The sequence below is a fragment of the Thamnophis sirtalis genome, unplaced genomic scaffold (assembly GCF_051295495.1).
Source record: "Thamnophis sirtalis isolate CommonGarterSnake01/CBP01778 unplaced genomic scaffold, rThaSir2_p1.2 scaffold_3, whole genome shotgun sequence".
NCBI classification, from domain to species: domain Eukaryota; kingdom Metazoa; phylum Chordata; class Lepidosauria; order Squamata; family Natricidae; genus Thamnophis; species Thamnophis sirtalis.
In genome coordinates this window covers 165524936-165548518 of record NW_028261383.1, presented here as the reverse complement: position 1 = coordinate 165548518, position 23583 = coordinate 165524936, and the positions used below count along the sequence as shown (strand labels likewise).

The 23583-nt window shown below is 45.6% G+C and overlaps 2 protein-coding genes across 2 annotated transcripts in view; both read right to left on the bottom strand.

Annotated features, from left to right (window-relative positions):
- Positions 1-3874, bottom strand: part of LOC148048331 (uncharacterized) — a 433893-nt gene extending 430019 nt beyond the window's left edge. The window contains exon 1 of the mRNA XM_087710754.1: positions 3846-3874. The gene's annotated coding sequence lies outside the window, so the exon portion shown is untranslated. The remainder of the gene's footprint in view (positions 1-3845) is intronic.
- Positions 340-23583, bottom strand: part of USP11 (ubiquitin specific peptidase 11) — a 33393-nt gene continuing 10149 nt past the window's right edge. The window contains exons 6-21 of the mRNA XM_087710753.1: positions 20299-20360; positions 19609-19708; positions 17531-17704; positions 17061-17219; positions 15370-15594; positions 14827-14910; positions 14631-14725; positions 12175-12381; positions 9756-9877; positions 9321-9650; positions 7840-7910; positions 7086-7198; positions 6355-6504; positions 5102-5217; positions 3101-3189; positions 340-1836 (exon numbers count right to left, since the gene is read on the bottom strand). Of these exons, the coding sequence (XP_087566879.1) occupies positions 1666-1836; positions 3101-3189; positions 5102-5217; positions 6355-6504; positions 7086-7198; positions 7840-7910; positions 9321-9650; positions 9756-9877; positions 12175-12381; positions 14631-14725; positions 14827-14910; positions 15370-15594; positions 17061-17219; positions 17531-17704; positions 19609-19708; positions 20299-20360 (2268 nt within the window). The 3' untranslated portion in view covers positions 340-1665. The remainder of the gene's footprint in view (positions 1837-3100; positions 3190-5101; positions 5218-6354; positions 6505-7085; positions 7199-7839; positions 7911-9320; positions 9651-9755; positions 9878-12174; positions 12382-14630; positions 14726-14826; positions 14911-15369; positions 15595-17060; positions 17220-17530; positions 17705-19608; positions 19709-20298; positions 20361-23583) is intronic.

Genomic DNA, 23583 nt, shown 5'->3' with positions numbered 1-23583 from the left:
GTCTGGACTTCAACTCCCAGAATTCCCCAGCCAGCATTCGCTGGCTGGGGAATTCTGGGAGTTGAAGTCCAGACATCTTCAAGTGGCCAAGGTTGAGAAACACTGCTCTAGCAAAAGCGAGAGCTAGATTGAAATTCTTAGGAGCTACAATTGCCTGATGTGAGCTGAGAAGCTTAGCAGATGTGGATGTTCTTGGTTTGTACTGACCGAAGCAAAATAGAAAACAAATCATTACACACCTTGGTTCAAAGCCCCCCAAAGGGGAATAAAGCAAGGCAAAAAAATGTACTCCGTGTGCATCCTGTAAGGGACAATACCAAGGGAAAAAGAGAGTCCATATGCCTTTTAAAAGAAGTTACTTTATGTACACATGCCAAAAAATATTTTCTTCTGCAAGATAACTTCAAGAGAAATAAAAGCTCAAAGAGTTAAGTGAAGGAATAATCTTCCAAACTCTTTAAGTAATTAAATGCACTATGTGCTCCTGCCAACAGTGAGTGTCCTGTGCTTGATCAACACTGCTTCCTGCTGTATTCCATCCACTGCATTGCGCACACAAACCTATTTACAAACTAGTGCAATCCCTGAGCCTAGAGGTACAACAGCAGTGGCAGCAGAGACTCAGTAAAGGGAAGAAGTTCAAAGTTTTGCTCCAACGGGGGATACACCTGGTAGGTATTCAGGCCAACTGAGAAGAAACTTCAACAGCTGGTAGCTAAGTTTCTCCTACAGTCCTTAGGCTTAAGGGAACTGTAACACAGTACAGACTGAAAATGGCTGTCTTCCCAAACAGGTTTGGATGCAAGAGTAAAAAGTAGGATTTTAGGGCTCAGTGGCTCACAGTCACCTTAATAACTGGAGAGGAGCTTCAGAAATGAGGAATAATACAAATTCAGAAACATGCACATGAGTTGCAGATTTCTACCAGATGCCGGGAAATAGGCAGGACAATATTGGAATTATTGCTTAATTGGGAAGCTAAAAGGAGGCACTTGGAAGGTAAATGACAGGAAAGAACATGGAGGGTGTGGGGTACATTTATCCAGACCTATCCAATGTCAGACGTAGGGCAGTAGCAGGGAAGTGTCCTAATTGGCCACAGACTACACAGGAGTTAGGATCTTGGCAAACTCCTCCCAAAACACAGGAACCAGCAATGGAGAACTGGAGGCGAAGACATGAAGTCCCGAGCAGCAAAACAAGGGCAGATACCCTGATTAGAGAGTGGCCTAATACTGCGGGAGGTTGGGGGGTGGGGTGCGGAGTGCACAGCCAGCATAAAAATGATGCATTTAAGTTTCCTTCCACATAGGAAACCTAGCACTAATAAAAGCATCTCAATTTTGAGATGTAAAAAAAGGGGGAATGGAGGAGACAATCCAAGAAGCCTATCTTGTTATGTTGATGTAAGGCACAAGCCTTTTAAAGGATAGTCAATCTTCCCCTCCACAATGGGGAACTATGTGCTAGGCAAAGAGCCTTGCACTTTGGGACACAGGACGATGGCAGGTCTGCTTGTGCTGGTAAGGGGCTCTATCTCGTCTCCTACATCCCTGCCCTGCCCTTATTCCAAGGCCTGAAATCCAGCTGCCCCCTTCAGTTCAAGGAAGGGAACGTATATGGTTCTCCGCCTGTTGCAAATGGAGAAGGGAAGCGAGGTGAAGGTCAGTCCACATCCATGAAGTCCCGGTTTGCTAGCTCTTGAGAGTGAGAATCGCAGCAGGCAGCATAGTCCTCCTCATTCCCGCAAGCAGATGTACTCGTGGATGCAGCAAGGGGAGTTGGGTGGCGGATTTTGTCCTGGCGTTGATAGAAGAGGACATAGGCAGCTTTGGACTGGCAAGAAGAACAGGGAAAAGTTAATGAATGACAAAGAACAGCACAGCCTGGAAGATACACTTGGGAAAGCAGCTTCCGGCTCAAAAAGAAGGGAACCGTTGAATTGACAATAGTTTCCCATCTGCGTAAATCCCCCGAACTTGATGGACTATCAAACTGGCCAAGGAAAGACTACACAGGTCCAAAAAAACTTGTTTAGAAAATTTTGCATTGCTTTAATATAAGAGGCATCATAGGAGATAAAGCTTTGCATTGTCATTGTTTATTCCAGCTTGGCCACTGGAAAGAATGAAGATTCTGAAGCATGTCCTCAGAGCAGGCTTCTTCGGTCTTAAAATTTAATCCACGGTTCTTTTACCTAATGCTAGGACCATGATGGTGAACCTATGGCACGTGTGACAGAGGGGGCATGCAGAGCCCTCTCTCTGGGCATGTGCGCCATTGCCAGATGCTCTTCCGGGTTCTGTTGCACGCATGCATGGTGGCCAGCTGATCCGGCACACATGCACACGGTAGTCAACTGCTCTCAGCATGCATGCGCCGGAACCCAGAAGTGGAGCTGGCCATCAGCTGCTCTCTTCCAGGTTCGGTGCTCTGGTGCATGCATGCACTCCAGTTTCGGCCCTCGGTGCAGAAAAGGTTCGCCATCACTGTATTAGGAAATACTAAAACTGACCCCTCCAGAATGTGCAGCCCAAGAGAATCGCCATACTAGCTGGAAAATCCAGGGATGATAGTATCTTTAAAAATGCCAAGGTATCAAAAGCTGGGTTTAAATAGTTAACTTTAACAAAAGACATTCTCAAAAAGTTTAGAGTCGCATTCTGCACTTTTACTCCCACTGCAGGAGCAGCACACATCTCACACAGCAATCCTCCATCGTACTATGCCCTGAGTCGATGGCAAGACTAAGGAAGCAATCCGAGGCAAATAAGCCGCCTTTGTTCCCTATAGTTGTTTGAAATGACTCTTTAGAGACATCGGAATGTGTCTCATTTCTTAACAAGTAAGAATATATAGGCAATTTATTTCAATTTGCTGCCACTAAAAAGCCCACTCTGCTTGTGGAAACACACGGTTTCCAAGGTTCCATTCAAAATTTACCCATAAAACAAATGCAAGTCAAAGAATATATTGTGTGGCAAGATCCGACAATCCATGTAGCAAAAAGGTATGAAGGAGAACAGCGCTTTTGGTTATGCAGCAAGGCATTCGCCAGCCAAGTACTGAAATGAGCCCATCCCAAGATGAAATGCCTTACCTCAATCTGGTTATTTGAAACCGCAGACACGTTGCTATCATCAAAATAATACCACGCCCCAGTGTCCTTGTTCCGGGCAAAAGTGGTGTCTAGAGAGTACAAGAGATGAGTCAGATCATTCCGTATTCTTTTGTTATCCACCAAGAAAACAAACACGGTCTTATCACAAAGGAATTCAGCAGAGTTGTGTTTTATGCCTGTTTCTTTACAGTTCCAGTGAATATATCCCCTGAGCTAAGCTCTTCTCTTGTTTTCTCATTGTTTTTGCCTTCTAATCATGTTGGGCTTAGAGAGAACGACAGACAATTCGACCCAGTGGTTGAGGCACCAGACTCACCTTTGGGCCAGTCATTCTCTCTTAGCTCTAGGAACCAGGCAATGGCACAGCACTTCTAAAAGAATTGCCACAAAATACTGCAGGGACTAGTCCAGTGAGTCATCAGGAATCGAGACTAGTACAAAAGGGTTCCACCACAAAACCACGTTCGACTAAAGCGCGCTCCACGAAACCTCGTACCTGACGTCATCACAGCGCGACGAAAAAAGCACGCTGTGAGCGCTAAAGCTAAAATTAACCCCTAAACCTAACCCCCCGAAACCTAACCCCCCGAAACCTAACCCTAAACCTAACCCTTAACCTAACCCTAAACTTAACCCTTAACCTAACGCTAAACCTAACCCTAACCCTTAACCTAATCCTTAACGTAACCCTAAACCTAACCCTAACCCTTAACCTAACCCTAACCTTAACTTGAATCGGCTTGCTTTCAAAGCGCTTTTTAAAGCACCCTTTTTTCTCTGCGGTCGCTGTTGTCGCGCTGCTGATGACGTCAGCGACGCGCTTTAATCGGGCGCGCTTTAGTGGACCACGGTTTTGTCGTGCCACGGTACAAAAGAACTAAAAAAAGAGTGATCTTAAGTCTCCTTCCTAACAGAGGAAGAGAAAACAAGATTCTTTCCTTAAAGTTAGCTAAGTATTGGTACCGTTTGCCAGCAAAAAATTGGAGCAAGTTTTCAGCTATTTCTTTGCAACTACTTTTAAGGACAAACCGTCCTCATCCATCAGATGAGTGGCAGGCAGCTTGTGACCTCCAGATGGAGAGGAGGAGGAGTGCAGCAAAATAAAAACAAAACAAAAAAAACTGGCAGATGGGTTCATGGACCTGAAAGCTATAACTAAAGGCAAAGTAGGTTCTGAAACAGAGAGGCTGGGGAAATCTTGTTTGCTTGTTTATTACATTTATATCCTGCCCATCTCACTGATAAGAGCGACTCTGGGTGGCTTACACTTTCCTATATAACTGTTGTGGCCCAGCAGGAGCCGTTGGAGCTGCCACCAGACTCCAACAGCGAGGAGCCCTATGAGTTGGCTCTGGAGGATGTGGAGGATCCTGGACAGGGTTCCGACTCTGAGCAGGGCACAGAGAGGCTGGTTGGCCACCAGGAGGCCCCTGAGCCTTGGACCAGTGAGGAGGAGACAAGGGAGTGTGAGCCGGAGAGTGAGTTGTTCCAGGATGCACACCATCGAAGAGCTACTAGGCGTCAGGAACAATTATACAATTACAGGAGGTGATTGTACTCAGCTGGTGGTCATTAGGCTCCTCTCCAGACTATAAAAAGGACTGCTTGTGCACACGCCCCTCTTGCAGAAGTCAACGGAGGAACTAATGTTGGAGAACATTATTGTGAGCTTGGCAGGCTGGATTGCTGCCACGGCTTATCTGTGCTAGATTACTGCCCAAGCTTGTCTGTGCCGGTTTGCTTCCAAGGACCTATCTGTCTGTTAATTAAATGCTGTAACTTATCTTTGGCTCGGAGTGTGCTTTGGTGTGGAACGAGGGGAGTCAGAACATATAACTATCCTTCAAATATTTTTGCACATATCCCTTACTAAGAGCAGTATATTTTTATTGGATTATGCTTCAATTACTCTTCCTTGAGGCCCCTAATTTCTCCCTGCCTCCTAAAAAAATCTACTTCCTCTAGGGCCAGGATACATACAATGCCCATCCCGGAGGCCACCATAGTGGTTGGACACAGCAATGAGGTCATATTTGTACAGGGAAGCGTCAGTTTCTTTCTGGGGTTTGATGATGAAATCAGAAAAATCCAGGCCCCTGTAAGAGAGAAATTACAAAGCCACTTTGGTTTTTTTTTTCAACAGTTGCGTAACGATACTCCGACAGCAACCCCTTTGGAGAAACGTCATGTACTATGTGCACAAAGGAATTGCTACTATCTCAAGGTGGGCTCCCAGCTGCCACAATAACTTTACACTAAGGCAGCCTTCCACATCTTGAGCTCGAGATGTGTCTGACAACCAATGTCCAAATTGCCCCACAGTCTTTATAGCAATAGCAGTTAGACTTATATACCGCTTCATAGGGCTTTCAGCCCTCTCTAAGCGGTTTACAGAGTCAGCATATCGCCCCCACAGTCTGGGTCCTCATTTTACCCACCTCGGAAGGATGGAAGGCTGAGTCAACCCTGAGCCGGTGAGATTTGAACCGCCGAACTGCAGATAACAGTCAGCTGAAGTGACCTTCAGTACTGCACCCTAACCACTGCGCCACCTCGGCACTTTATCAAATGTAACCCGAGAGAGCTGACGGCTTCGGCAGAAAGAAAGCCGTGCTGTATTTCCCCCAGATCTTTCAATGAACTGGTATTACACAAAGCAAGTATTTTCGGCAGAGAGCCTTAAAACAGGGACAGAGAATCTCACCACATTTGGAAGAGGCCAGCATGCCCTGTTTCTAAATCCTCAGTAGCCCTGGAGCTACCTTTGCAAATCCTTTAGCAGCAGAATCAACTATGACAGGGTGTCATGGTGATGGGAGCTTAGATGATTACTGAGACTTCTTATTGATGTAACATACATACAGTACATACCCATGCTATTATTCCCTTTATGGTGTAGAGGTGTAAGAGAGTGCAGGAAAGAAGTAAGTAGCAAGCCAAAAAAAAAAGGAATAAGATTAATAGAAAGGAGAATATAGATAAATCTAGTTTCACAAACACCATTCACATAAAGTTGATTCAGGCTGAGTTTTTGATGGCCTCCAAAGTAGAAATCACCTTTCACAATTTCAGAGACCATAAATTATCACTCATCTGTTTCCTCAGACGAAAGTATGAGCGTTCCTCGGTTGCATTTTCCATGATCTATGCTATCCAAAGGTAGCCACATACATACATCACCCACCCATTTCACTCCTGGTAACAAAAATTAATGACTAGATCCCCTGGCTTACTGGATAGGGAATTCCACGAGGGTATCAAGTTTCTCCCGGGATAATTTGGTATAAGAGAAACGCTTGAGGTGAATAATCAGAATCTCCGGCAGTGACCATAAATCCAGCTTCTTGGTGGCAAGTTGGTGTTTTTTGCAGGTGGGACAATACCTGAAACAAACAAGTTGAGAATTAAGAGAATTAAGCATTCCACAAATTGCCTCCTTTCCCTCTCCCCAATCTTGAGAGAGAAGTTTTAGCATGGAATGATCCAATGAGAGCTTATGAGAGCCAAGGTGGCGCAGTGGTTAAATGCAGCACTGCAGGCTACTGCTAGATCAGCAGGTCAGCGGTTCAAATCTCACCGGCTCAGGGTTGACTCAGCCTTCCATCCTTCCGAGGTGGGTAAAATGAGGACCCAGATTGTTGGGGGCAATATGCTGACTCTCTGTAAACCGCTTAGAGAGGCCTGAAAGGCCTATGAAGCGGTATATAAGTCTACTGCTATTGCTATTATTGCTATTGCTATTATCATATATTCCAAAATCTGTTGGATCTTCTACTTAATTTGGATTATGATGAAATAAGACCCACGTGGATTTCTTTGGCTCATGTAGCATTCTTGTTTTGTTATCTTTATCTACTGAATTTTGAAGTGTTGACCAGCACTAAGTCAGCATCCAATCACCTCACACCCTCCCCTGCTACCTCAATGAAAGAGCCTCTGTCATAGACAGGTTTTCAATTCTCACCAGGGATTTTCCTCCTCCAGTGTTTCCATGGTAGTGAACAATTCAATGCACTCCTGCAGCTTAATGGGATCCTTCTTCAGCGTGTAGCCCATACAGTCATGTTTGTCATAGCCCTAAAGGGAAGAACATCCATATATGATGGATAAAGTGATCAGAGGCTAACTTCTCCCCCAAGACAGAAAGGAAGAGCAAGGTCGTTTTCACATTTATATCTGAGAAAAAGTTTTGAGAGTCCAAGATGTCATACGTTAAAGGTAAAGATAAAGTTCCCCTCACACATATGTGCTAGCTGTTCCCGACTCTAGGGGGCGGTGCTCATCTCCGTTTCAAAGCCGAAGAGCCAGCGCTGTCCGAAGAGCCAGTGCTGTTACCTTCTCACCAAAGTGGTCCCCATTTTTTCTACTTGCATTTTTACATGCTTTCGAACTGCTAGGTTGGCAGAAGCTGGGACAAGTAACGGGAGCTCACTCCATTACACCGCACTAGGGATTCGAACTGTCGAACTTTCTAATCGAGAAACTTAGCATCTTAACCACTGAGCCACCGTACATTAGGTGTTACTTTATTATCCACACAACTCTGTAAGACTGATAAAGGGTGTCTAGCTTAAGATCTCCTGGTGAGATCTGTAGTTCAGTCTACGCGTGAAGCTAGATTTCACCACCACAGTAGTCCATGTTGCAGAACTCGAGCACAATGCTACAGGAAAAACAGAGAAGAGAGGGTTCCCTACTTAAGAAAGTTACACACTCACTTCGGCCTCAATGTCATTGTAGTAGCGCTTCTTCATTTCAGAATCCCAGTCCAGAGCAACGTATGGTTGGGCTGAAGCAAAGGATGAGAAATTGAGTCAGAAATCCAGGAATGTTGCATGTTAACTGCATAGGTTCAGCAAGCAGACTGGGCCCAGGCATGAGTGCTCTGTTGCCTTGCCTTTCCCCCCCAGCACATACTGCGAGCAGTCCAGGCAGCATTCACCTGTCCAGTCCTTAAAGCATCATACAGTAGCTGTTTCCTGTGGACGTTTGGGCTCGCCTATAAAATCCCAGGACCAAAGGGCTAAGAGACGTTAGCTCATCCCAGGAAAAGACCGCTGAGATTAATGGAAGGATTTGAATGATCTGATGTAATGGGAACAAGTGAAAAGATGTAAAGCATGGGTGGGGAACTATGGTCATTTTACGACCTGTGGACTTCAACTCCCAGAATTCTTGAGCCAGCAGGGCTCAGGAATTCTGGGAGTTGTAGTCCACAAGTCGTAAAAGGGCTGTGGTGGCCCAGCAGGAGCCGTTGGAGCTGCCACCAGACTCCGACCGCGAGGGGCCCTATGAGTCGGCTCTGGAGGATGTGGAGGACCCTGGACAGGGTTCCGACTCCGAGCAGGGTGCAGAGAGGTTGGTTGGCCACCAGGAGGCGCCTGAGCCTTGGACCAGTGGGTAAGAGACAAGGGAGTGTGATCCTGACGTCAGCAGTGAGTTGTTCCTAGATGCCCGGCACCAAAGAGCTAATAGGCATCAGGAAGAGTTGCGGAAGTACAGGAGGTAATTGCACTCAGCTGGTGGTAATTAGGCTCCTCTCCAGACTATAAAAAGGACTGCTTGTGCACACGCCCCTTTTGCAGAAGTCAACGCAGGAACTAATGTTGGAGAACATTATTGTGAGCTTGGCAGGCTGGATTGCTGCCACGGCTTATCTGTGCTGGATTGCTGCCCAATCCTGTCTGTGCCGGTTTGCTGCCAAGGACCTGTCTGTCTGTTAATTAAATGCCGTAAGTTATATTTGGCTCAGAGTGTCTGTTGGTGTGGTACGAGGGGGGTCAGAACACTTCTGATCTAAAGGGACATAATAAGTGTGATAGGAAGGGAAGCTATTAGAGACAGGGAAAGCTGAGCATGGAGAGAAACTGCAATAACAGAAATAGGTCTGCCTTGTATAGCATCAACAAAGCCCACAGCCGCAAAGGAGTCAGTATTTGGGGTTTCTGTCCTGACTTCTATCATGTATTGAGGCTCACAAGGAGAAGACTCTTTTAGCCTTTCCATCACAGCCACCATTGCAGGCTTCCCTCAGCAAGCCTTTTGTGACTGTGCCAATGATGTTTCCTCATCATTCCCAATCTGGCCACCAACCCTCAGACTTCCCCAGCGCTGCCACCACCACCACCACCACCAAACATTTTCTTAGCGGAAAGCTTTGTTACCACAAACTTGAAGTTATTCTACCGGAGGGACTTACAGTTGAAGGAGACAGGATTGCTCTCCTCTTGGCCGGCCAGCCAGTCACTGGTGCCATTAGAACTGACGGGCTGTAGTGTAAAAAGCAATTTTGGCCGCTTCTGGGGCAGACAGCATTTGCGCTTCGCCTGGTTGGCTGTAGGAGGACTGGGACTGAAAGATGGCACACGGGGAGACTGGGGACGCTGTGGGGGAGATGTGTTGGGGCTCCGCCTCTCCTCCCCACTAGCCCCTTCCTCCCCCACTGAAGTGTCTGAAGGGGTCCCTGAGCTAGGGTCCTGATTGGCAAAGCCTTCCGCTGTTGTTTCCTCGTCTTCCTCCTCATCCTCCCCTGCAAATTACAGGCAAAGAAAACAGGTGTGAATTAGCATCAGGGTCCCTTATTTTCCCCTCCCTTCCTATTCAACACTCTTGTTATCTCACCAGCTTTCCTCACCTTCACTCAGCCCATTGGATCTCTTATTGTAGAGATCCTCTTCTTCCTCCTCTTCCTCTTCCTCCTCCTCTTCCTCCTCCTCACTCTGTTCGTCCTCAGAGTCTGGCCATGTCACATAGCGGCTGTCAAAGAGAGAAGCAGATCACATCCTCTGCCTGACACAGAGAGAAGAAACACCTGCCCATGTGACTGTCATCCAATGAAAGGAACAGTTGTCGGATCAGGGATGGACAGGGTCCGGGACGTAGGAGGAGATATTATGTGGTCAGATGTCTGTCAACACTCATTCATTAAAAAATAAAAAACCTTACAATTTAGTCAGACTTTTGATATAGGATCAGCTTGCTCTTAAGGACTGTTCCCAGCCATCTCCAGATTCTTAGGCTAAGCGATCCGGTTCCACCACAAAACCGCGGTAGACTAAAGCGTACTCGACAAAAGCGCGTACGTGACGTCATCACAGCGTGACGAAAACAGCATGCTGTGAGCGGTAAACTTAAAATTAATGCGTAAATCTAAACCTAACCCCCCCAAACCTAACCCTAAACCTAACCCTAACCCTTAACCTAACCCTAAACCTAACCCTTAACCTAACGCTAAACCTAACGCTAACCCTTAACCTAAACCTATCGGCTTGCTTTAATTTAATTTTAATTTTAATTTAATTTATTTTTAATTTTATTTGTTGCGCTGCTGATGACATCACGTACGCGCTTTTGTTGGGCGCGCTTTAGTCTACTGCGCTTTTGTCGTGCCACGAAGCGATCCCTGTTATTTTATGCAAATCTATATGCTCCCCGACTCCCAGCAACCTTGGATGATTCACAAGTGAACAACATTAAAAGGAATAAATCAATATAATACTAGACATAAGGACAAGGAACAAAAGACAGCAATCAGAGAAGAAGAAGAAACCCAGATCACTTAAAGGAGTGTCAATCACTCTCGTCAAAGAATCAGGTTCTGAAGGCCCTCCAAAACACCAATAGGGAGGGGGCCATCCGAATGGCAGGAGAACCTCATTTCAGAGGGCAGGCGTTGTGACAGAGAAGGCAGACTTATGGGATCCTGACAGGCGGCACCGTTTAATTAAACTCACAGTGTACCACCTTGCTGGATTGAATCAGCCAGGCACACCATGCCCGTCACTGCCTATACTGCTGCATTCTAGACCCGTTGAAGTTTCCAGGTGGTCTTCAACCCATGAAGTGTGAGTTGCAATAGTCAAGCCATGAGGTACCAGGGTTCAAGTGACCGTCTGAAGGGCCTCCCAATCTAGGAAGGGGCACAACTGGCACATCAGATGAAGCTGTGCAAGGGCCTTCCTGGTCGCAGCTGCCACCCGATCGAGAAGCAGCTCTTGAGTCCAGAAAGACTCCCAGATTGCACAGCCTTCTTGAAATAGGGAAATGCTACCCCATCCAAATATGTCAAGAGTCACAATCCCTGGGAAGCAAAGCACGACCCTCTCTCTGCATAATTTGCTTGAGTACAACTCTGCTATCCTGAATGTTGCATTTGACCAGAAGGAAGGCGGCTGAGATTAAATGGCAGGCCATCATTTGGTTATGCAAAGGAAGCTCCAGGATGGGACTATGCAAAAAAGCCACACAACGCACCCATACGTCCTGTAGCAGTTCTTGCACTTGTCATAGCTACAAAGACCAATTCTCCTCTCAGGAGGTCCTAATAGCTAGCTAAGAAAATCTACCATCCTGGCCAGGTTGCCAGACAGCCTGCTTCACCTCCCTGTTTGTTTGTTTTTTGCCATGACTAAAATCAGGACGTTAGCTCCAAACTAGGGCCACAAAAATATTTTTTTGGCCAAAATCAGAGCTTGGATCCTTCAAACCAAGTCAATACATCAGCTGTGATGGTATAAAATAGAGGTGGATTCATTCTGAATTACTGGAATAGCACTGAGTTGAGACTTCCATGAGACATTGTTTTCCCAATCTAGCCATCCCACCAAGAGCCACGGTGGTTCAGTGATTAAGAGTGCAGTACTGCAGCCTAGTTCTGCTGACTGCTGGGCTGCCTGCAATTTGGCAGTTCGAATATCACCAGGCTGAAGGCTGACTCAGCCGCCCATCTTTCTGAGGTGGGTAAAAACGAGGACTCAGATTGTTGTGGGCAATACGCTGATTCTGTAAACCGCTTAGAGAGGGCTGCAAAGCACTGTAAAGCGGTAGATAAGTGCTATTGCTACGTGGACTTCAATTCCCAGAATGCTCAGCAATGGCCCTGTTGGTTGGGGAACCCTGGGAATTCAAGACTCTTAGTATGGGGGGTGGGGTGTGTGTGGAAGGATCCAAACTGGAGAAAGCCATTTTGGGGGAGTATTCTCGTACGTCTCTCCCTTCATATCCCAGCTGTGAAGGAGCTACGCTAGGCTATCTCAGAGATTGAAATCACTCACGAGAGCCGATGCAGCAGGAGCTGGTACAAGGCATCTGAGGAGAGCTGATCCCGGGGCACAGATACCAGAAGCGGGTGACCAAAAAGCACGACCCCATAGTAGCTGTTGCTGTAGTCCCGGCCCTGGGTACGCTCACGAAGGTAGATTGGTAGGACCACTGCGTCTGCTGAGGCTGGGTCTTCCAGACAGGACACAGAAACCTCATATCTGGAGGAAGATGCAGAGACATGCAATGAGGAGGAGGAGGAAGGAGACTACTTGCTTATTTATAGTGTTTCATTCCTCACCTAACCTCCATTTACCGTATTTTCTGGAGTATAAGATGCACCTTTTCCTTCAAAAAAAGAGGCTGAAAATCTGGGTGCATCTTATACGCTGAATACCGCATTTTTGCCTCCCGAAGCCCCGCCCCCTTCACCAAAATGGCCGTGCATAGCTTGGAGGAGGCTTTCAGAGAGTTCCTGGGGGCTGCAGAGGGCAATTATGCCCCACCAACCCCCAGGAGCACACTATAATGCCCTAATGCCCTTTTTTGACAAAAAATGGGCCCGTTTTCCCAAAAAAGGGCCATTTTTTGCTCATTTGGGGGGGCCTCCTTCACCCCTGAGGAACACTCTACAAGCCTCTTAAGGGCTATTCATGCCCTTTTTTTGGGGGGGGGGAAATGGACCCGTTTTGGGGAGGCTTGCAGAGTGCAAAAACTTTTTGTTTTAAATTTGCCTCTTCAAAACCTTGGTGCGTTTTATACTCCGAAAAATACGGTAAATGCCATTCCAAGGTAATAAGCAGAACCAGAAGTGCACAATACACATAAAATTCTTGTGGACTTTATAGACCACAAACTGAGAGGCAATGAGCCACTGAACAGTAAAGGGGAAACAGTGTCAATTACAATTACAATTGGAAGACAAATACAAAGGCCTCAACGATGGCCATACGGGTAGACCTCAACTTACGACCGTTCATTTAGTTCCGTTCAAAGTTACAATGGCCCTGAAAAAAGTTACTGATCACCATGTTTCACATGTATGACCATTGCAGCCTCTTCAGGGTCACGTGGAGTTACGTCCGGATGCTGATGACTGGTTCCCATTTATGACGATTGCCGTGTCCCAGGGTGATGTGATCATCTTTTGAGACCTTCCAACAAGCAAAGTCAACGGGGACGCCAGATTCACTTAACAACCACCCTATTCATTTAGCAACTGCAGCGATTCGCTTAACAAATGTGGCAAGAAAAGTTGTAAAATGGGGCAAAACTCATTTCACAAATTTCTCATTTAGCAACATAAATAGCAATAGCAGTTAGACTTATATACCGCTTCATAGGGCTTTCAGCCCTCTCTAAGCGGTTTACAGAGTCAGCATATTGCCCCCAACAACAATCCGGGTCCTCATTTTACCCACCTCGGAAGGATGGAAGGCTGAGTCAACCTTGAGCCGGTGAGATTTGAACAGCCGAACTGCAGTCAGCTGAAGTAGCCTGCAGGGCTGCATTTAACCACTGCGCCACCTCGGCTCCCTGGGCTCAATTGCGGTTGTTAAGTCAACGACTACCTGTAAGACTATAACGGTGGCCCCAATCCAATTTCCTTAAGGAAAGGCAGAGGCTCAAAAGAAGCAGATGGACCCTTAGGTGGGCAGCTTCAATTTTCCAAGTACACTGACACCAACTTGCTTCTGACACTGAAGAAAATGTCCCCTAAACTCTAAGCGTGTCCACCTTGAGCACCATCCCAAGATCTTCCTTCTCTGCCTACTGCTGGGATAAAGTAACAGGACTCAATGCCTGTCATGCTCGGACCATGCCGACCCATTGAGCAATGACATACTTACCTCTTGCTGCTTCTGCTATCACAACTGACCTCCCTCTGTTGGCTGTGAACCTACTCACTGTAGTAAAACGCTAGTCTGAATTACAGGTCCATCTTATTATTCAGACTCACCGTAATGGAAAACGCTCCAGTGCATTTTATGGTGAGGAGAGGATTGACTACCTGACTCCCAAGATCCCTTCCAATTGTGTAATTCTATGTTTTACTAGCTCTCACTCCTTTGCCTTATTTAAAGGTCTAAAGAGCCGTGGTAGCGCAGTGGTAAGAGTTCAGTACTGCAGGCTACTTCTGCTGATCACCGGCTGCCAGCAGTTTGGCAGTTCAAATCTCACCAGGCTCAAGGTTGACTTAGCCTTCCATCCTTCCGAGCTGGATAAAATGAGGATCAAGATTGTTGGAGGCAATAGGCTAACTCTGTAAACCACTTAGAGAGGGTTGGAAAGCACTGTGAAGCGGTATATAAGTCTAAGTGCTGGTGCTGTTTTATTTCGGGCTTTTCCAATCTGGGCTTTTTAGGTAAGTCAACTGTGCTGAGTAATGAAAGTTACAGTCTATTGCACTGGAAGGGCATCAGGGTAACAACTGCTCTGCCTTATATGATTATCCCCTCCCCAAACTCACATGAAGATGTCATCCCGTTCCTGGATACAGCTGAGAGACTCTTCCCTCTGGTAGATCTTGTAGAAGCGGTGACTGAACACATCGGCCACCATCATCTGGAGAGGTGGCAAAGAAACAGTCATGAGAAAGGGAAGACACAGAACAGGCTTCTACAATCAATTGAGGTATCTCTCCTTCACCCTCCTGGCAAACTTACCCTCTCAGCAGGCACATCTGTGTGCTCTGATAAAGCATGGCAGAGGTCTAGCATTTTCCCAGCTTTTGGGACAATCAGCCTATGCTGTAAGAACAACAACAACAAAAGAGGCGAGGTCCAAAACTAGTAAGAAAGTCAATTGAAAATCAAACCACAAACCCAAGTCAAATTCCCCACTAGGCTGAATCCATCTCCAGGACAGAAACTGATCTGGGGATAGACCCATAGGTTTCAATTAAGTGCAAAGTCCATAGTCGGATCTAAACTATTTGCATTCTCTATCTTTCAGCATAAATCCTAAAAATAAGCTGAAGCTATATCAAATTTTGGTTCCATTTGGTCACCGTTGTCCAAATAATTGGAAACCTCTTTCCTGGGTTTCAGATGGGAACCTTTTTCCCCACCCCTAGTATCAAGCGTGAACATTTCTACATATATGACAATGGCTCTAGGGCCGTTTCCCCGCCAACTCCAGAACCCTCAAATCTCATTCAAATCAAGATGTGCCACGACATTCTTGCCTTCTAGGCAGCTCGTTGGTACCTGTTCAGGTTTCTTACAGGGATCCATGGATACAAAGAAAACCTCCAGCACTCGATCTTTGCTAATTGGCAGAGGGGCACTGAGGTAGCAGAAGGGGTCAAAAGTCACCGAAACTTTGTTACATTCAGGGCAAACCAATGTTGATTTGAAGAGTCCATGGAAGATATCAACAATGATGGAATTGTTGCGACGTTTGTGGTTGCGCCATGCTTCTTCTGCTACTTCCTGAACAGAAAGAGGTAGAATGAATGGTCTGAAAAGCTACAGCTCTCTCTTCCCATGCTCACCCATTTTTTTCTGAATTACAATTCTCAGCATTTCACTTTACTAAATGCATCAGCTGAAGCGATGTTAACCACAGCTTGAGGTCAAAGGGAAGTTTCCTATCTCTTCCTGGATGCTTACAAGCAGAGAAGTTTATTTTAGAATTTTACCATAGAGTTTGGCAACAAATACCTCAGAATTAATAAACAAATCTCAACCACCCCCAAAGGACTTTTCCCCTGCTACCCTTATCTTTAAAGTGAAACCAATTATTCATGCTAGTCTTCATCTGCTGTTGGGGGAAAAAGTGCAAGGGGATATAGGGGGAGAGAAAGAGGAGGTCTATTATATCACCACCAATTAATGCACAGCATTTGTGATGGAAAACCTCAGATAATTTATAAGCATTGTAAACTGAGCACAGGAGTCTGAAGCAAGGATCCTATAGAAAGGAATAACCCTCAGTTCCTAGTGAAAGGACATCTCCAGTTCACTGCAGTAATGGAGTGGTTTTTATGATTCATTGCCTCATTTCAACAGATTCCAAGCCTCATCAAATTACATCCAGCTTCCTTTATTTTGTACTGCCAAATCTCTGATTACTGTAAAGCCTTTGGAAGCCTCCCCCTTCCCCTTTATCACTGCACTGCCCTGTTCTTGCTCAGAGAGAACAAAAATTTGTTTTTTATTTCTATCTACATGCTAAGGTTTCAAGAAAAACCTCCCTCTCGTGAAATTTAGACGAAAGCAATAACATTTAGAGTTCACTGAACTTTTGGAGTTGAGGAATTAATATGAATTCTTCATGGGACTGCACTGGGAGTAAAGGATTGATTGATTGAATTTGCTTAGTCCCTTGTACCTTATTTCTGTGACTCTGGGCAGCTTACAAAGTGAACCACCCCATAGACAAAATAAACCCATACTGTAACAGGAGGCATTAGAAACAGTAAAAAAAAAACCACCAAAAAGCCCATAATCTGTGGGAAAGCACCGTTTTTCTAGCACCACTACCAGATACCCAGGCCAGATGACAAAGCCATGCCTTCAGGCCCTTCCCGAATTCCAACAAGGTCAGGGCCAGTCTGATGATGTGTTCCAAAGGGCAGGAACCATGCGGAAAAGGCTTTCCTCTTGGATCCCATCAGATGATATTCCTTCATGAACCCACAACACACCCTTTCCAGCTAGACCTGGCAGGCAGGTGTGACTGGGCAAAGGTCTTCCTTCAAGTTCTGTTCTTCCATACCGTGGTATAAAAATTGAAATGGACCAGAAGAACACATGTAAAGATCACAATGGAAATTCAACAGATAAGATCTCCAGTCGGAAGTTTCCAAGTTTGACGATACATTATTCCTTCTACAAACATACTGGCTAGAATCCAAGTTGGACTCTCCGACATTTCCCTTACAGTTCACGCTCACCTCATCGGGTCTCCCTGCTGCATCCTTTAATTCAATGTACTCTTTCTTCTTCACGCGGTTGAGATCCTCATGCAAACCATCAAGCAGGAAGGAGAGAAGCTCCTGGGAATCGTGCTGCTGATAGCCAAGGAACTGAGAGGCAAAATGGCCCACTTTGGTCTGAATGGAATGCAAAAACAGGGGCTCCGAGATCAGCAACGCGGTAGGTAGAGACTAAAAGAGCTGTTGCCCCCGTCTCGAATGGTATGACTGTTGTGAGTTTTTAAATTATATATTGTTATGCTTGCTGTTTTTTTTTGTTTTTGTTTTTGTTTTTTTGTTTTTTAATTTTTTGTCTGTATCCCCCTCCCTCGGTTCGAGTTGTGAGCCGCCCTGAGTCCCCTTTGGGGGGAAAAGGGCGGCATATAAGTATAATAAACTAAACTAAACTAACTAAACTAAAAAAGCAGCAAGACAAGAACACAACTAACCTTGAACATTCGGGGCACGATGGAGCGGTGGTGGCCAGACCACTTCTGTTTAATGAGATCCGCATAGGCTTCAGCAATTTCACCTTTCATGCCAAGAGGGTTGCTGAAGTTTAATTCATCCAGGTAATTGTTATTGAGGAAGTATTCTGTCAGAGGGGGCACATTGCTGAGACACTGGAAGAAAGAATGAAAGTGTGCCAGATGTAGTGTTGGGTGGTAGCTCATTTTTCAGAATGAAGCTCTGGGGGGGGAAAACACCTTTGACGCAAAGAGAATATTTTCCTTTGTGAAATGAAATTAAAAGTAAGGTTAAGCAAACTGATATTGGCCCAGAACTTTTCCAGTAGCCATTTTTTCACATAAACAAAAATAATGTACACAAAAGACGTGTCTAGCTATGACATTTATACAGCCATTATTTTTATAATGGTTACACAAACTCTCATTAGTAAGGAATGGGTAGATGCAATTTAGCTTTTCTTTAGTTTCCAATAGCGAAATGTCAGAAGAGTCCTTTCTGTTCCTCTTCCCATTGGGTAAAAGAAATGTTTGGCTGCATTATTATAATCTATGTCGTTGTACTTTCTCCAATTTAAAGTTAAGGAAGAGAAAAAGGGGGGAATTATTTACAAGGGAATTTAAAAAAAAAAAACAGAAAAGAGAGCAATCTTTAATTTATCAGTCCTCCCAAGTCATGATAAAGATGGTGTAATCAAAATTCCTTGAACTAGCAAATCCATTATTCTTCCACAGATGGTAAGATGGTACAAAAGGACCCTGGGTGGGTTGCAACTCCCTCATCCAAATCCATCTGTGGGAGAGAAGCAGGAATTTCTAGCCATCTCTGCTGAGACGGTTGGTTTTGTTGATCAAATGCTGCAGCGGGCAGGAAAAACGTATAGCTTCCTTGCTGTAAAGGGTGGGAACGACATCATGCCTCACTGGCATGTATGGGACAGAAATGAGAATTGGTTACTGGGGGGTACCTGGGAGTGGAAGGTAAATATAAACAAAGAGGTGGTATTATTAGAGTTGATATTAAGTTAGGACTGTAGAGAGACTGATACAAGCAGACTTTATTGAATTATCGTACGTTATCATAGTGTAAGAGAGATGTTTTGTTTTGATTAGGATGCTGGACAATTAAATGCAACCAGAGGCTTAACACTAAGAGGTGGCTGGTGATATCATCATAGCTTTCCAGATGATTGAATTCTCAATTTTATGGTTTGCAGGTCAAGCAAAAGCTCTTGTCAATATTGTACTTTTTACAAGATTGACATTTATCATAATAGATCGGTTCCACCACAAAACCGCGGTAGACTAAAGCGTGCTCGACGAAAGCGCGTACGTAACGTCATCACAGCGCGACAAAAACAGCACGCTGTGAGCGGTAAACTTAAAATTAAAGGGTAAATCTAAACCTAACCCCCCCAAACCTAACCCTTAACCTAACCCTAAACCTAACCCTATACCTAACCCTTAACCTAACGCTAAACCTAACGCTAACCCTTAACCTAACCCTAAACCTAACCCTAACGCTTAACGTAACCCTAAACCTAACCCTAACCCTTAACCTAACCCTAACCTTTATGTGAATCGGCTTGCTTTAAAAGTGCTTTTTAAAGCGCCCTTTTTTCTCCGCGGTCGTATTTGTCGCGCTGCTGATGACGTCAGGTACGCGCTTTAATCGGGCGCGCTTTAGTGGACCGCGGTTTTGACGGGTCACGAATAGATCACACAGATAAATACATAAGTATGTATATCTTCTCAGAAAAAGGGTGGCCCTTTTCCCCCCGCTTTTGGAAGCATTCAGGGATTGGTGAATGTTAAGAAACAAATCAGCCAAGATGTGTTAATTCCCCTACAACGTAACAGCTACTCTAAACAGGCATTCAAGCAGACAATGCCAAAATACGTAACCCATTAGGACCTGTTACATGTGGGCAGACATGTAACAACACTGGCAATGCACCCAATATACTAGCAGAATGTGAGCAAAGTTTTCGTTCTGCTTGGTGGCAAGTCATCACAGTACCCAAAGTTTTGGTACCCAAAAGATCACTCATATTTCTTACTTGCAAAGCAGAGTTCATGAAGCATGTGTTTCCCAGGTTGGTAAGGCCACAAATCCCTGGCTGGCCCCGGTACCGCTCTTCCTCGTCAATGGAATTCTTCCTGAAAAGAGGCAGGGAAAGTGAGTGTGAAAAAGAGGACGTTTGAGAGACCGCCTCCTGCCGATCACCTCCCATAGACCGATTAGATCACACAGGTTAGGTCTTCTCCGGATCCCATCTGCCAGCCAATGTCGGCTGGCGACTCCCCGGGGGAGAGCCTTCTCTGTCGCAGCTCCAGCCCTCTGGAACGATCTCCCCGTGGAGATCCGGACCCTTACTACCCTCTCGGCCTTCCGCAAAGCCGTTAAGTCCTGGCTGCTCCAGCAGGCCAGGGGGCTTTCGAAATATTCAGCCCCTCGGAAATTGTTACTGTTGTGTATTTTAATATGTTGTTTTGTGTATTATCCCCTTCCCTTGTTTTATTGTAAGCCGCCCGGAGTCCTTCGGGAGTGGGCGGCATACAAGATCAATAAAACTAAAAACTAAACTAAAAGGTTGGAGCAGAACGAGATCAGAAGACAGGGATACCTCCCAAAGCTCAGGCAAGCTGGGAGCTGGAAGCCTGCCCAATTTTGACAGTACAATTCACCCTAGGCAGGGGATGCAGGTGCACCTCAAAACTGTGGAAATTGTAGTATGGTAGATACTCACATGATATGTGGTCTGGAACTGGGCCAAGTACCGTCTTTACTCCTGGTCTCCATTATCACAATCTGAAGGGAAGAGGGGCAAGTAGGAAAAGAGAGGCACAATTAAAGTTAAAAAAAAACCAAACCTGGGCCACATTAACTAGTATATGGCTGGGCAACTGTCCATAACCCGTAGAGTCATTGGGTCTCTCCGAGTTTGGTTGTTTTGTTACCAAACTAGTTAGCATTATCAGCACTGATGATGTGACTAGTTTGGTAATTAAATGACTGCAAGAAAACAACCAAGGTCAGAGAGCACCAAGGATCCCATAGCATCTATATTATTCTGGAGTTGCTCAATCTACCCAAACACATTTTTAAAACCCACAGAAAGCAGACATGATATAGTACCGTCTAGCTGAAATCAAGTATATCTTTCTTTCTATTTTTATTGCTTCTGCAGCATCTATCTCCTTGCTCTTATCATCTATCCCTTGTTACTTGCAAGCCCAACAAGAGGGTCAAAGCACCATAACTTTCAAACCATTGTTTGCATATCAAAGTAGTGCATGGCTCAAGGGCAGCACAGGCACTCCTATGATTTGTCAAAAATGCAAACTTATCCTTCATTTTCTCTCCTACTGCAAGGCAACTCGCATATGGTTTAACAAGAGCGGCTAAAAATTTCACAGGTGAATGCCACAAATGCTAAGTAGGTTAATTTTGGGTTGCTGCTTTTGTTTGGCATTTTGTGGGAACCCAGCCTACTTATAGTAATTCATTTATTGCTTAATGTGTTAAGTGAAACCCCACCCCCACCCCAAAAAATGACTATTAAGCAACCAGGTTAAAGCCTGTTAGGTGAACCCAGAAACAGGCACGCACACAATTCATTCCATCTATTTTTCCATTTTGTTTATCTTATATATATTTTTTAGTTTGACTTGATGACTTCCATGGAAATTGAACATTTTGAAGCCATTGGTGAATAGTTTCCCTGGAGAAATTATAATGCGGGACACAGCTGTTTCCAACAAAAGCAGCATTTTATCACAGCCTCTAAGATAGCACACACACTCTTATGGTACTGGAGCATTCATAAGCACCTAATTGTGGCCAAAGAGCTCTCCCACCATCACCACACAAACAATTTCCAAATATGATTGTGATCAGACATTTTCTTAAAAGCAAGCGGAGATCTGAGATAGAAAAGGCATTGGAGGGTGTTTGAATGTGTGATGACAAGAAATACAGAAGGCTTAAAATCAAACTACCGTATTTTCACCCATATAACCCGCCCACGCAAATAACCCGCCCACGCATATAACCCGCGGGTTTTCCGGATCGTGTAAAATATCTTCCGTATACCCCGCCCACGCAGATAACCCGCGACGAGTAAGAGAGAAGGGAAACAGCTGAGATGGGGGGGGAAGAAACGGAGAAACAAGCCTGTGCAAGCTGGGGAAGAGGAAAGGAACGGAGGAGAAGGAAACAGCTGAGATCGGGGTGGGGGAAGAAACGGAGAAACAAGCCTGCGCAAGCTGGGGAAGAGGAAAGGAACGGAGGAGAAGGAAACAGCTGAGATCGGGGTGGGGGAAGAAACGGAGAAACAAGCCTGTGCAAGCCTCCGATCGTGTAAAATATCTTCCGTATACCCCGCCCACGCATATAACCCGCAGGGGGGCGCTGTGCATGTAAAAACCGCATATAACCCGCGGGTTATATGGGTGAAAATACGGTAGCTGCCCAGAAGTTCTTTCCCTTGTTAAGATGGGCGTCTGAGCGGCCATAAAAGATTCCTAAGGGGGGAAAGCATTCTGCATGTCTTCCAATATCCTCCCTCAGCACAAATGTCTTGAGACCTTCCAAAACAGATTTCAGGAAGGAGACCTAGAAGTAAACAAAGTAATAGCCAATAGCCAACATGGGTTTGTCAAAAACAGGTCATGCCAGACTAATCTTATTGCATTCTTTGACAAAGTGACAAAATTAGTGGACCAGAGGAATGCCGTCGATATAGTTTACTTGGACTTCAGTAAGGGATTTGATAAGGTAGACCATAACTTACTACTAGATAAAGTAGAAGAATGTGGGTTGGACAGCATCACCTCCAGATGGATTCATAAGTGGCTGACCAACCACACTCAATGTGTAGTCCTCAATGGAACTGCATCTACATGGAGGGAAGTATGCAGTGGAGTACCCCAAGGCTCTTTTTTAGGCCCAGTACTCATCAACATCTTCATCAATGATCTGGATGCAGGAATAAGTGGGGAACTCATCAAATTTGTAGATGACACCAAGCTGGCAGGAATAGCCAACACTCCAGAAGACAGGCTTAAGATACAGAAGGATCTTGACAAACTTGAACATTGGGCACTATCTAATACAATGAAACTCAATGGTGAAAAGAGTTCTACATTTAGGCAACAAAAACGAAATGAACAGGTACAGTATAGGTCAGTGATGGCGAACCTATGGCACGCATGCCACAGGTGGCACGCGGAGGCATTTGTCAGGGCACACGAGGCGCTGCCCTGTCAGCTGGCCAGCACACATGCGAGCAGTTGCCAGCTGAGTTCACCCTTTTTTAAAGCCATTTTTCACCCTCCCCAGGCTCCAGAGGTTTTACAGGAGCCTGGGGAGGGCAAAAAGAGCCCCCCCCCCCCCGGAGGCCCTCTGGAGGCTTCATGAGCTTCCCTGAAGCCTCTGAAGCACAAAAAAAACGGCCCTATGGGCAAACCGGAACTTCGGGAACGGACTTCCGGTTTGCTCGGAGGGTCGTTTTGACTGATGCCTCCTGAAGGTCCCTGAAGCCTCCGGAGGGCTTCCAGGGGGTGGGGGAGGCTGTTTTCACCCTCCTCAGGCTCCTATAAAGCCTCTGGAGCCTGGGGAGGGCGAAAAAAGCATGCATAAAATGGGAGGGAGCACCTGTAGTGCATGCATGTGCACTGGGGGGTCAGGCATTGCATTATGGGTGCAGCACACCCGCACACGACCTCCCCCTGCGCTACCCCCACTTATGGCACGTGAGCCAAAAAAGGTTCGCCATCGCTGGTATATGTGGTACCTTACTCAATAGTAACTGTGAGAGGGATCTTGGAGTCCTAGTGGACAACCATTTTAAATATGAGCCAGCAGTGTGCAGCAGCTGTCAAAAAAGCCAACACAGTTCTAGGCTACATAAACAGAGAGATAGAATCAAGATCACGTGAAGTCTTAATACGACTTTATAAGGCCTTGGTAAGGCCACACTTGGAATACTGCATTCAGTTTTGGTTGCCACGATGTAGAAAAGATGTGGAGA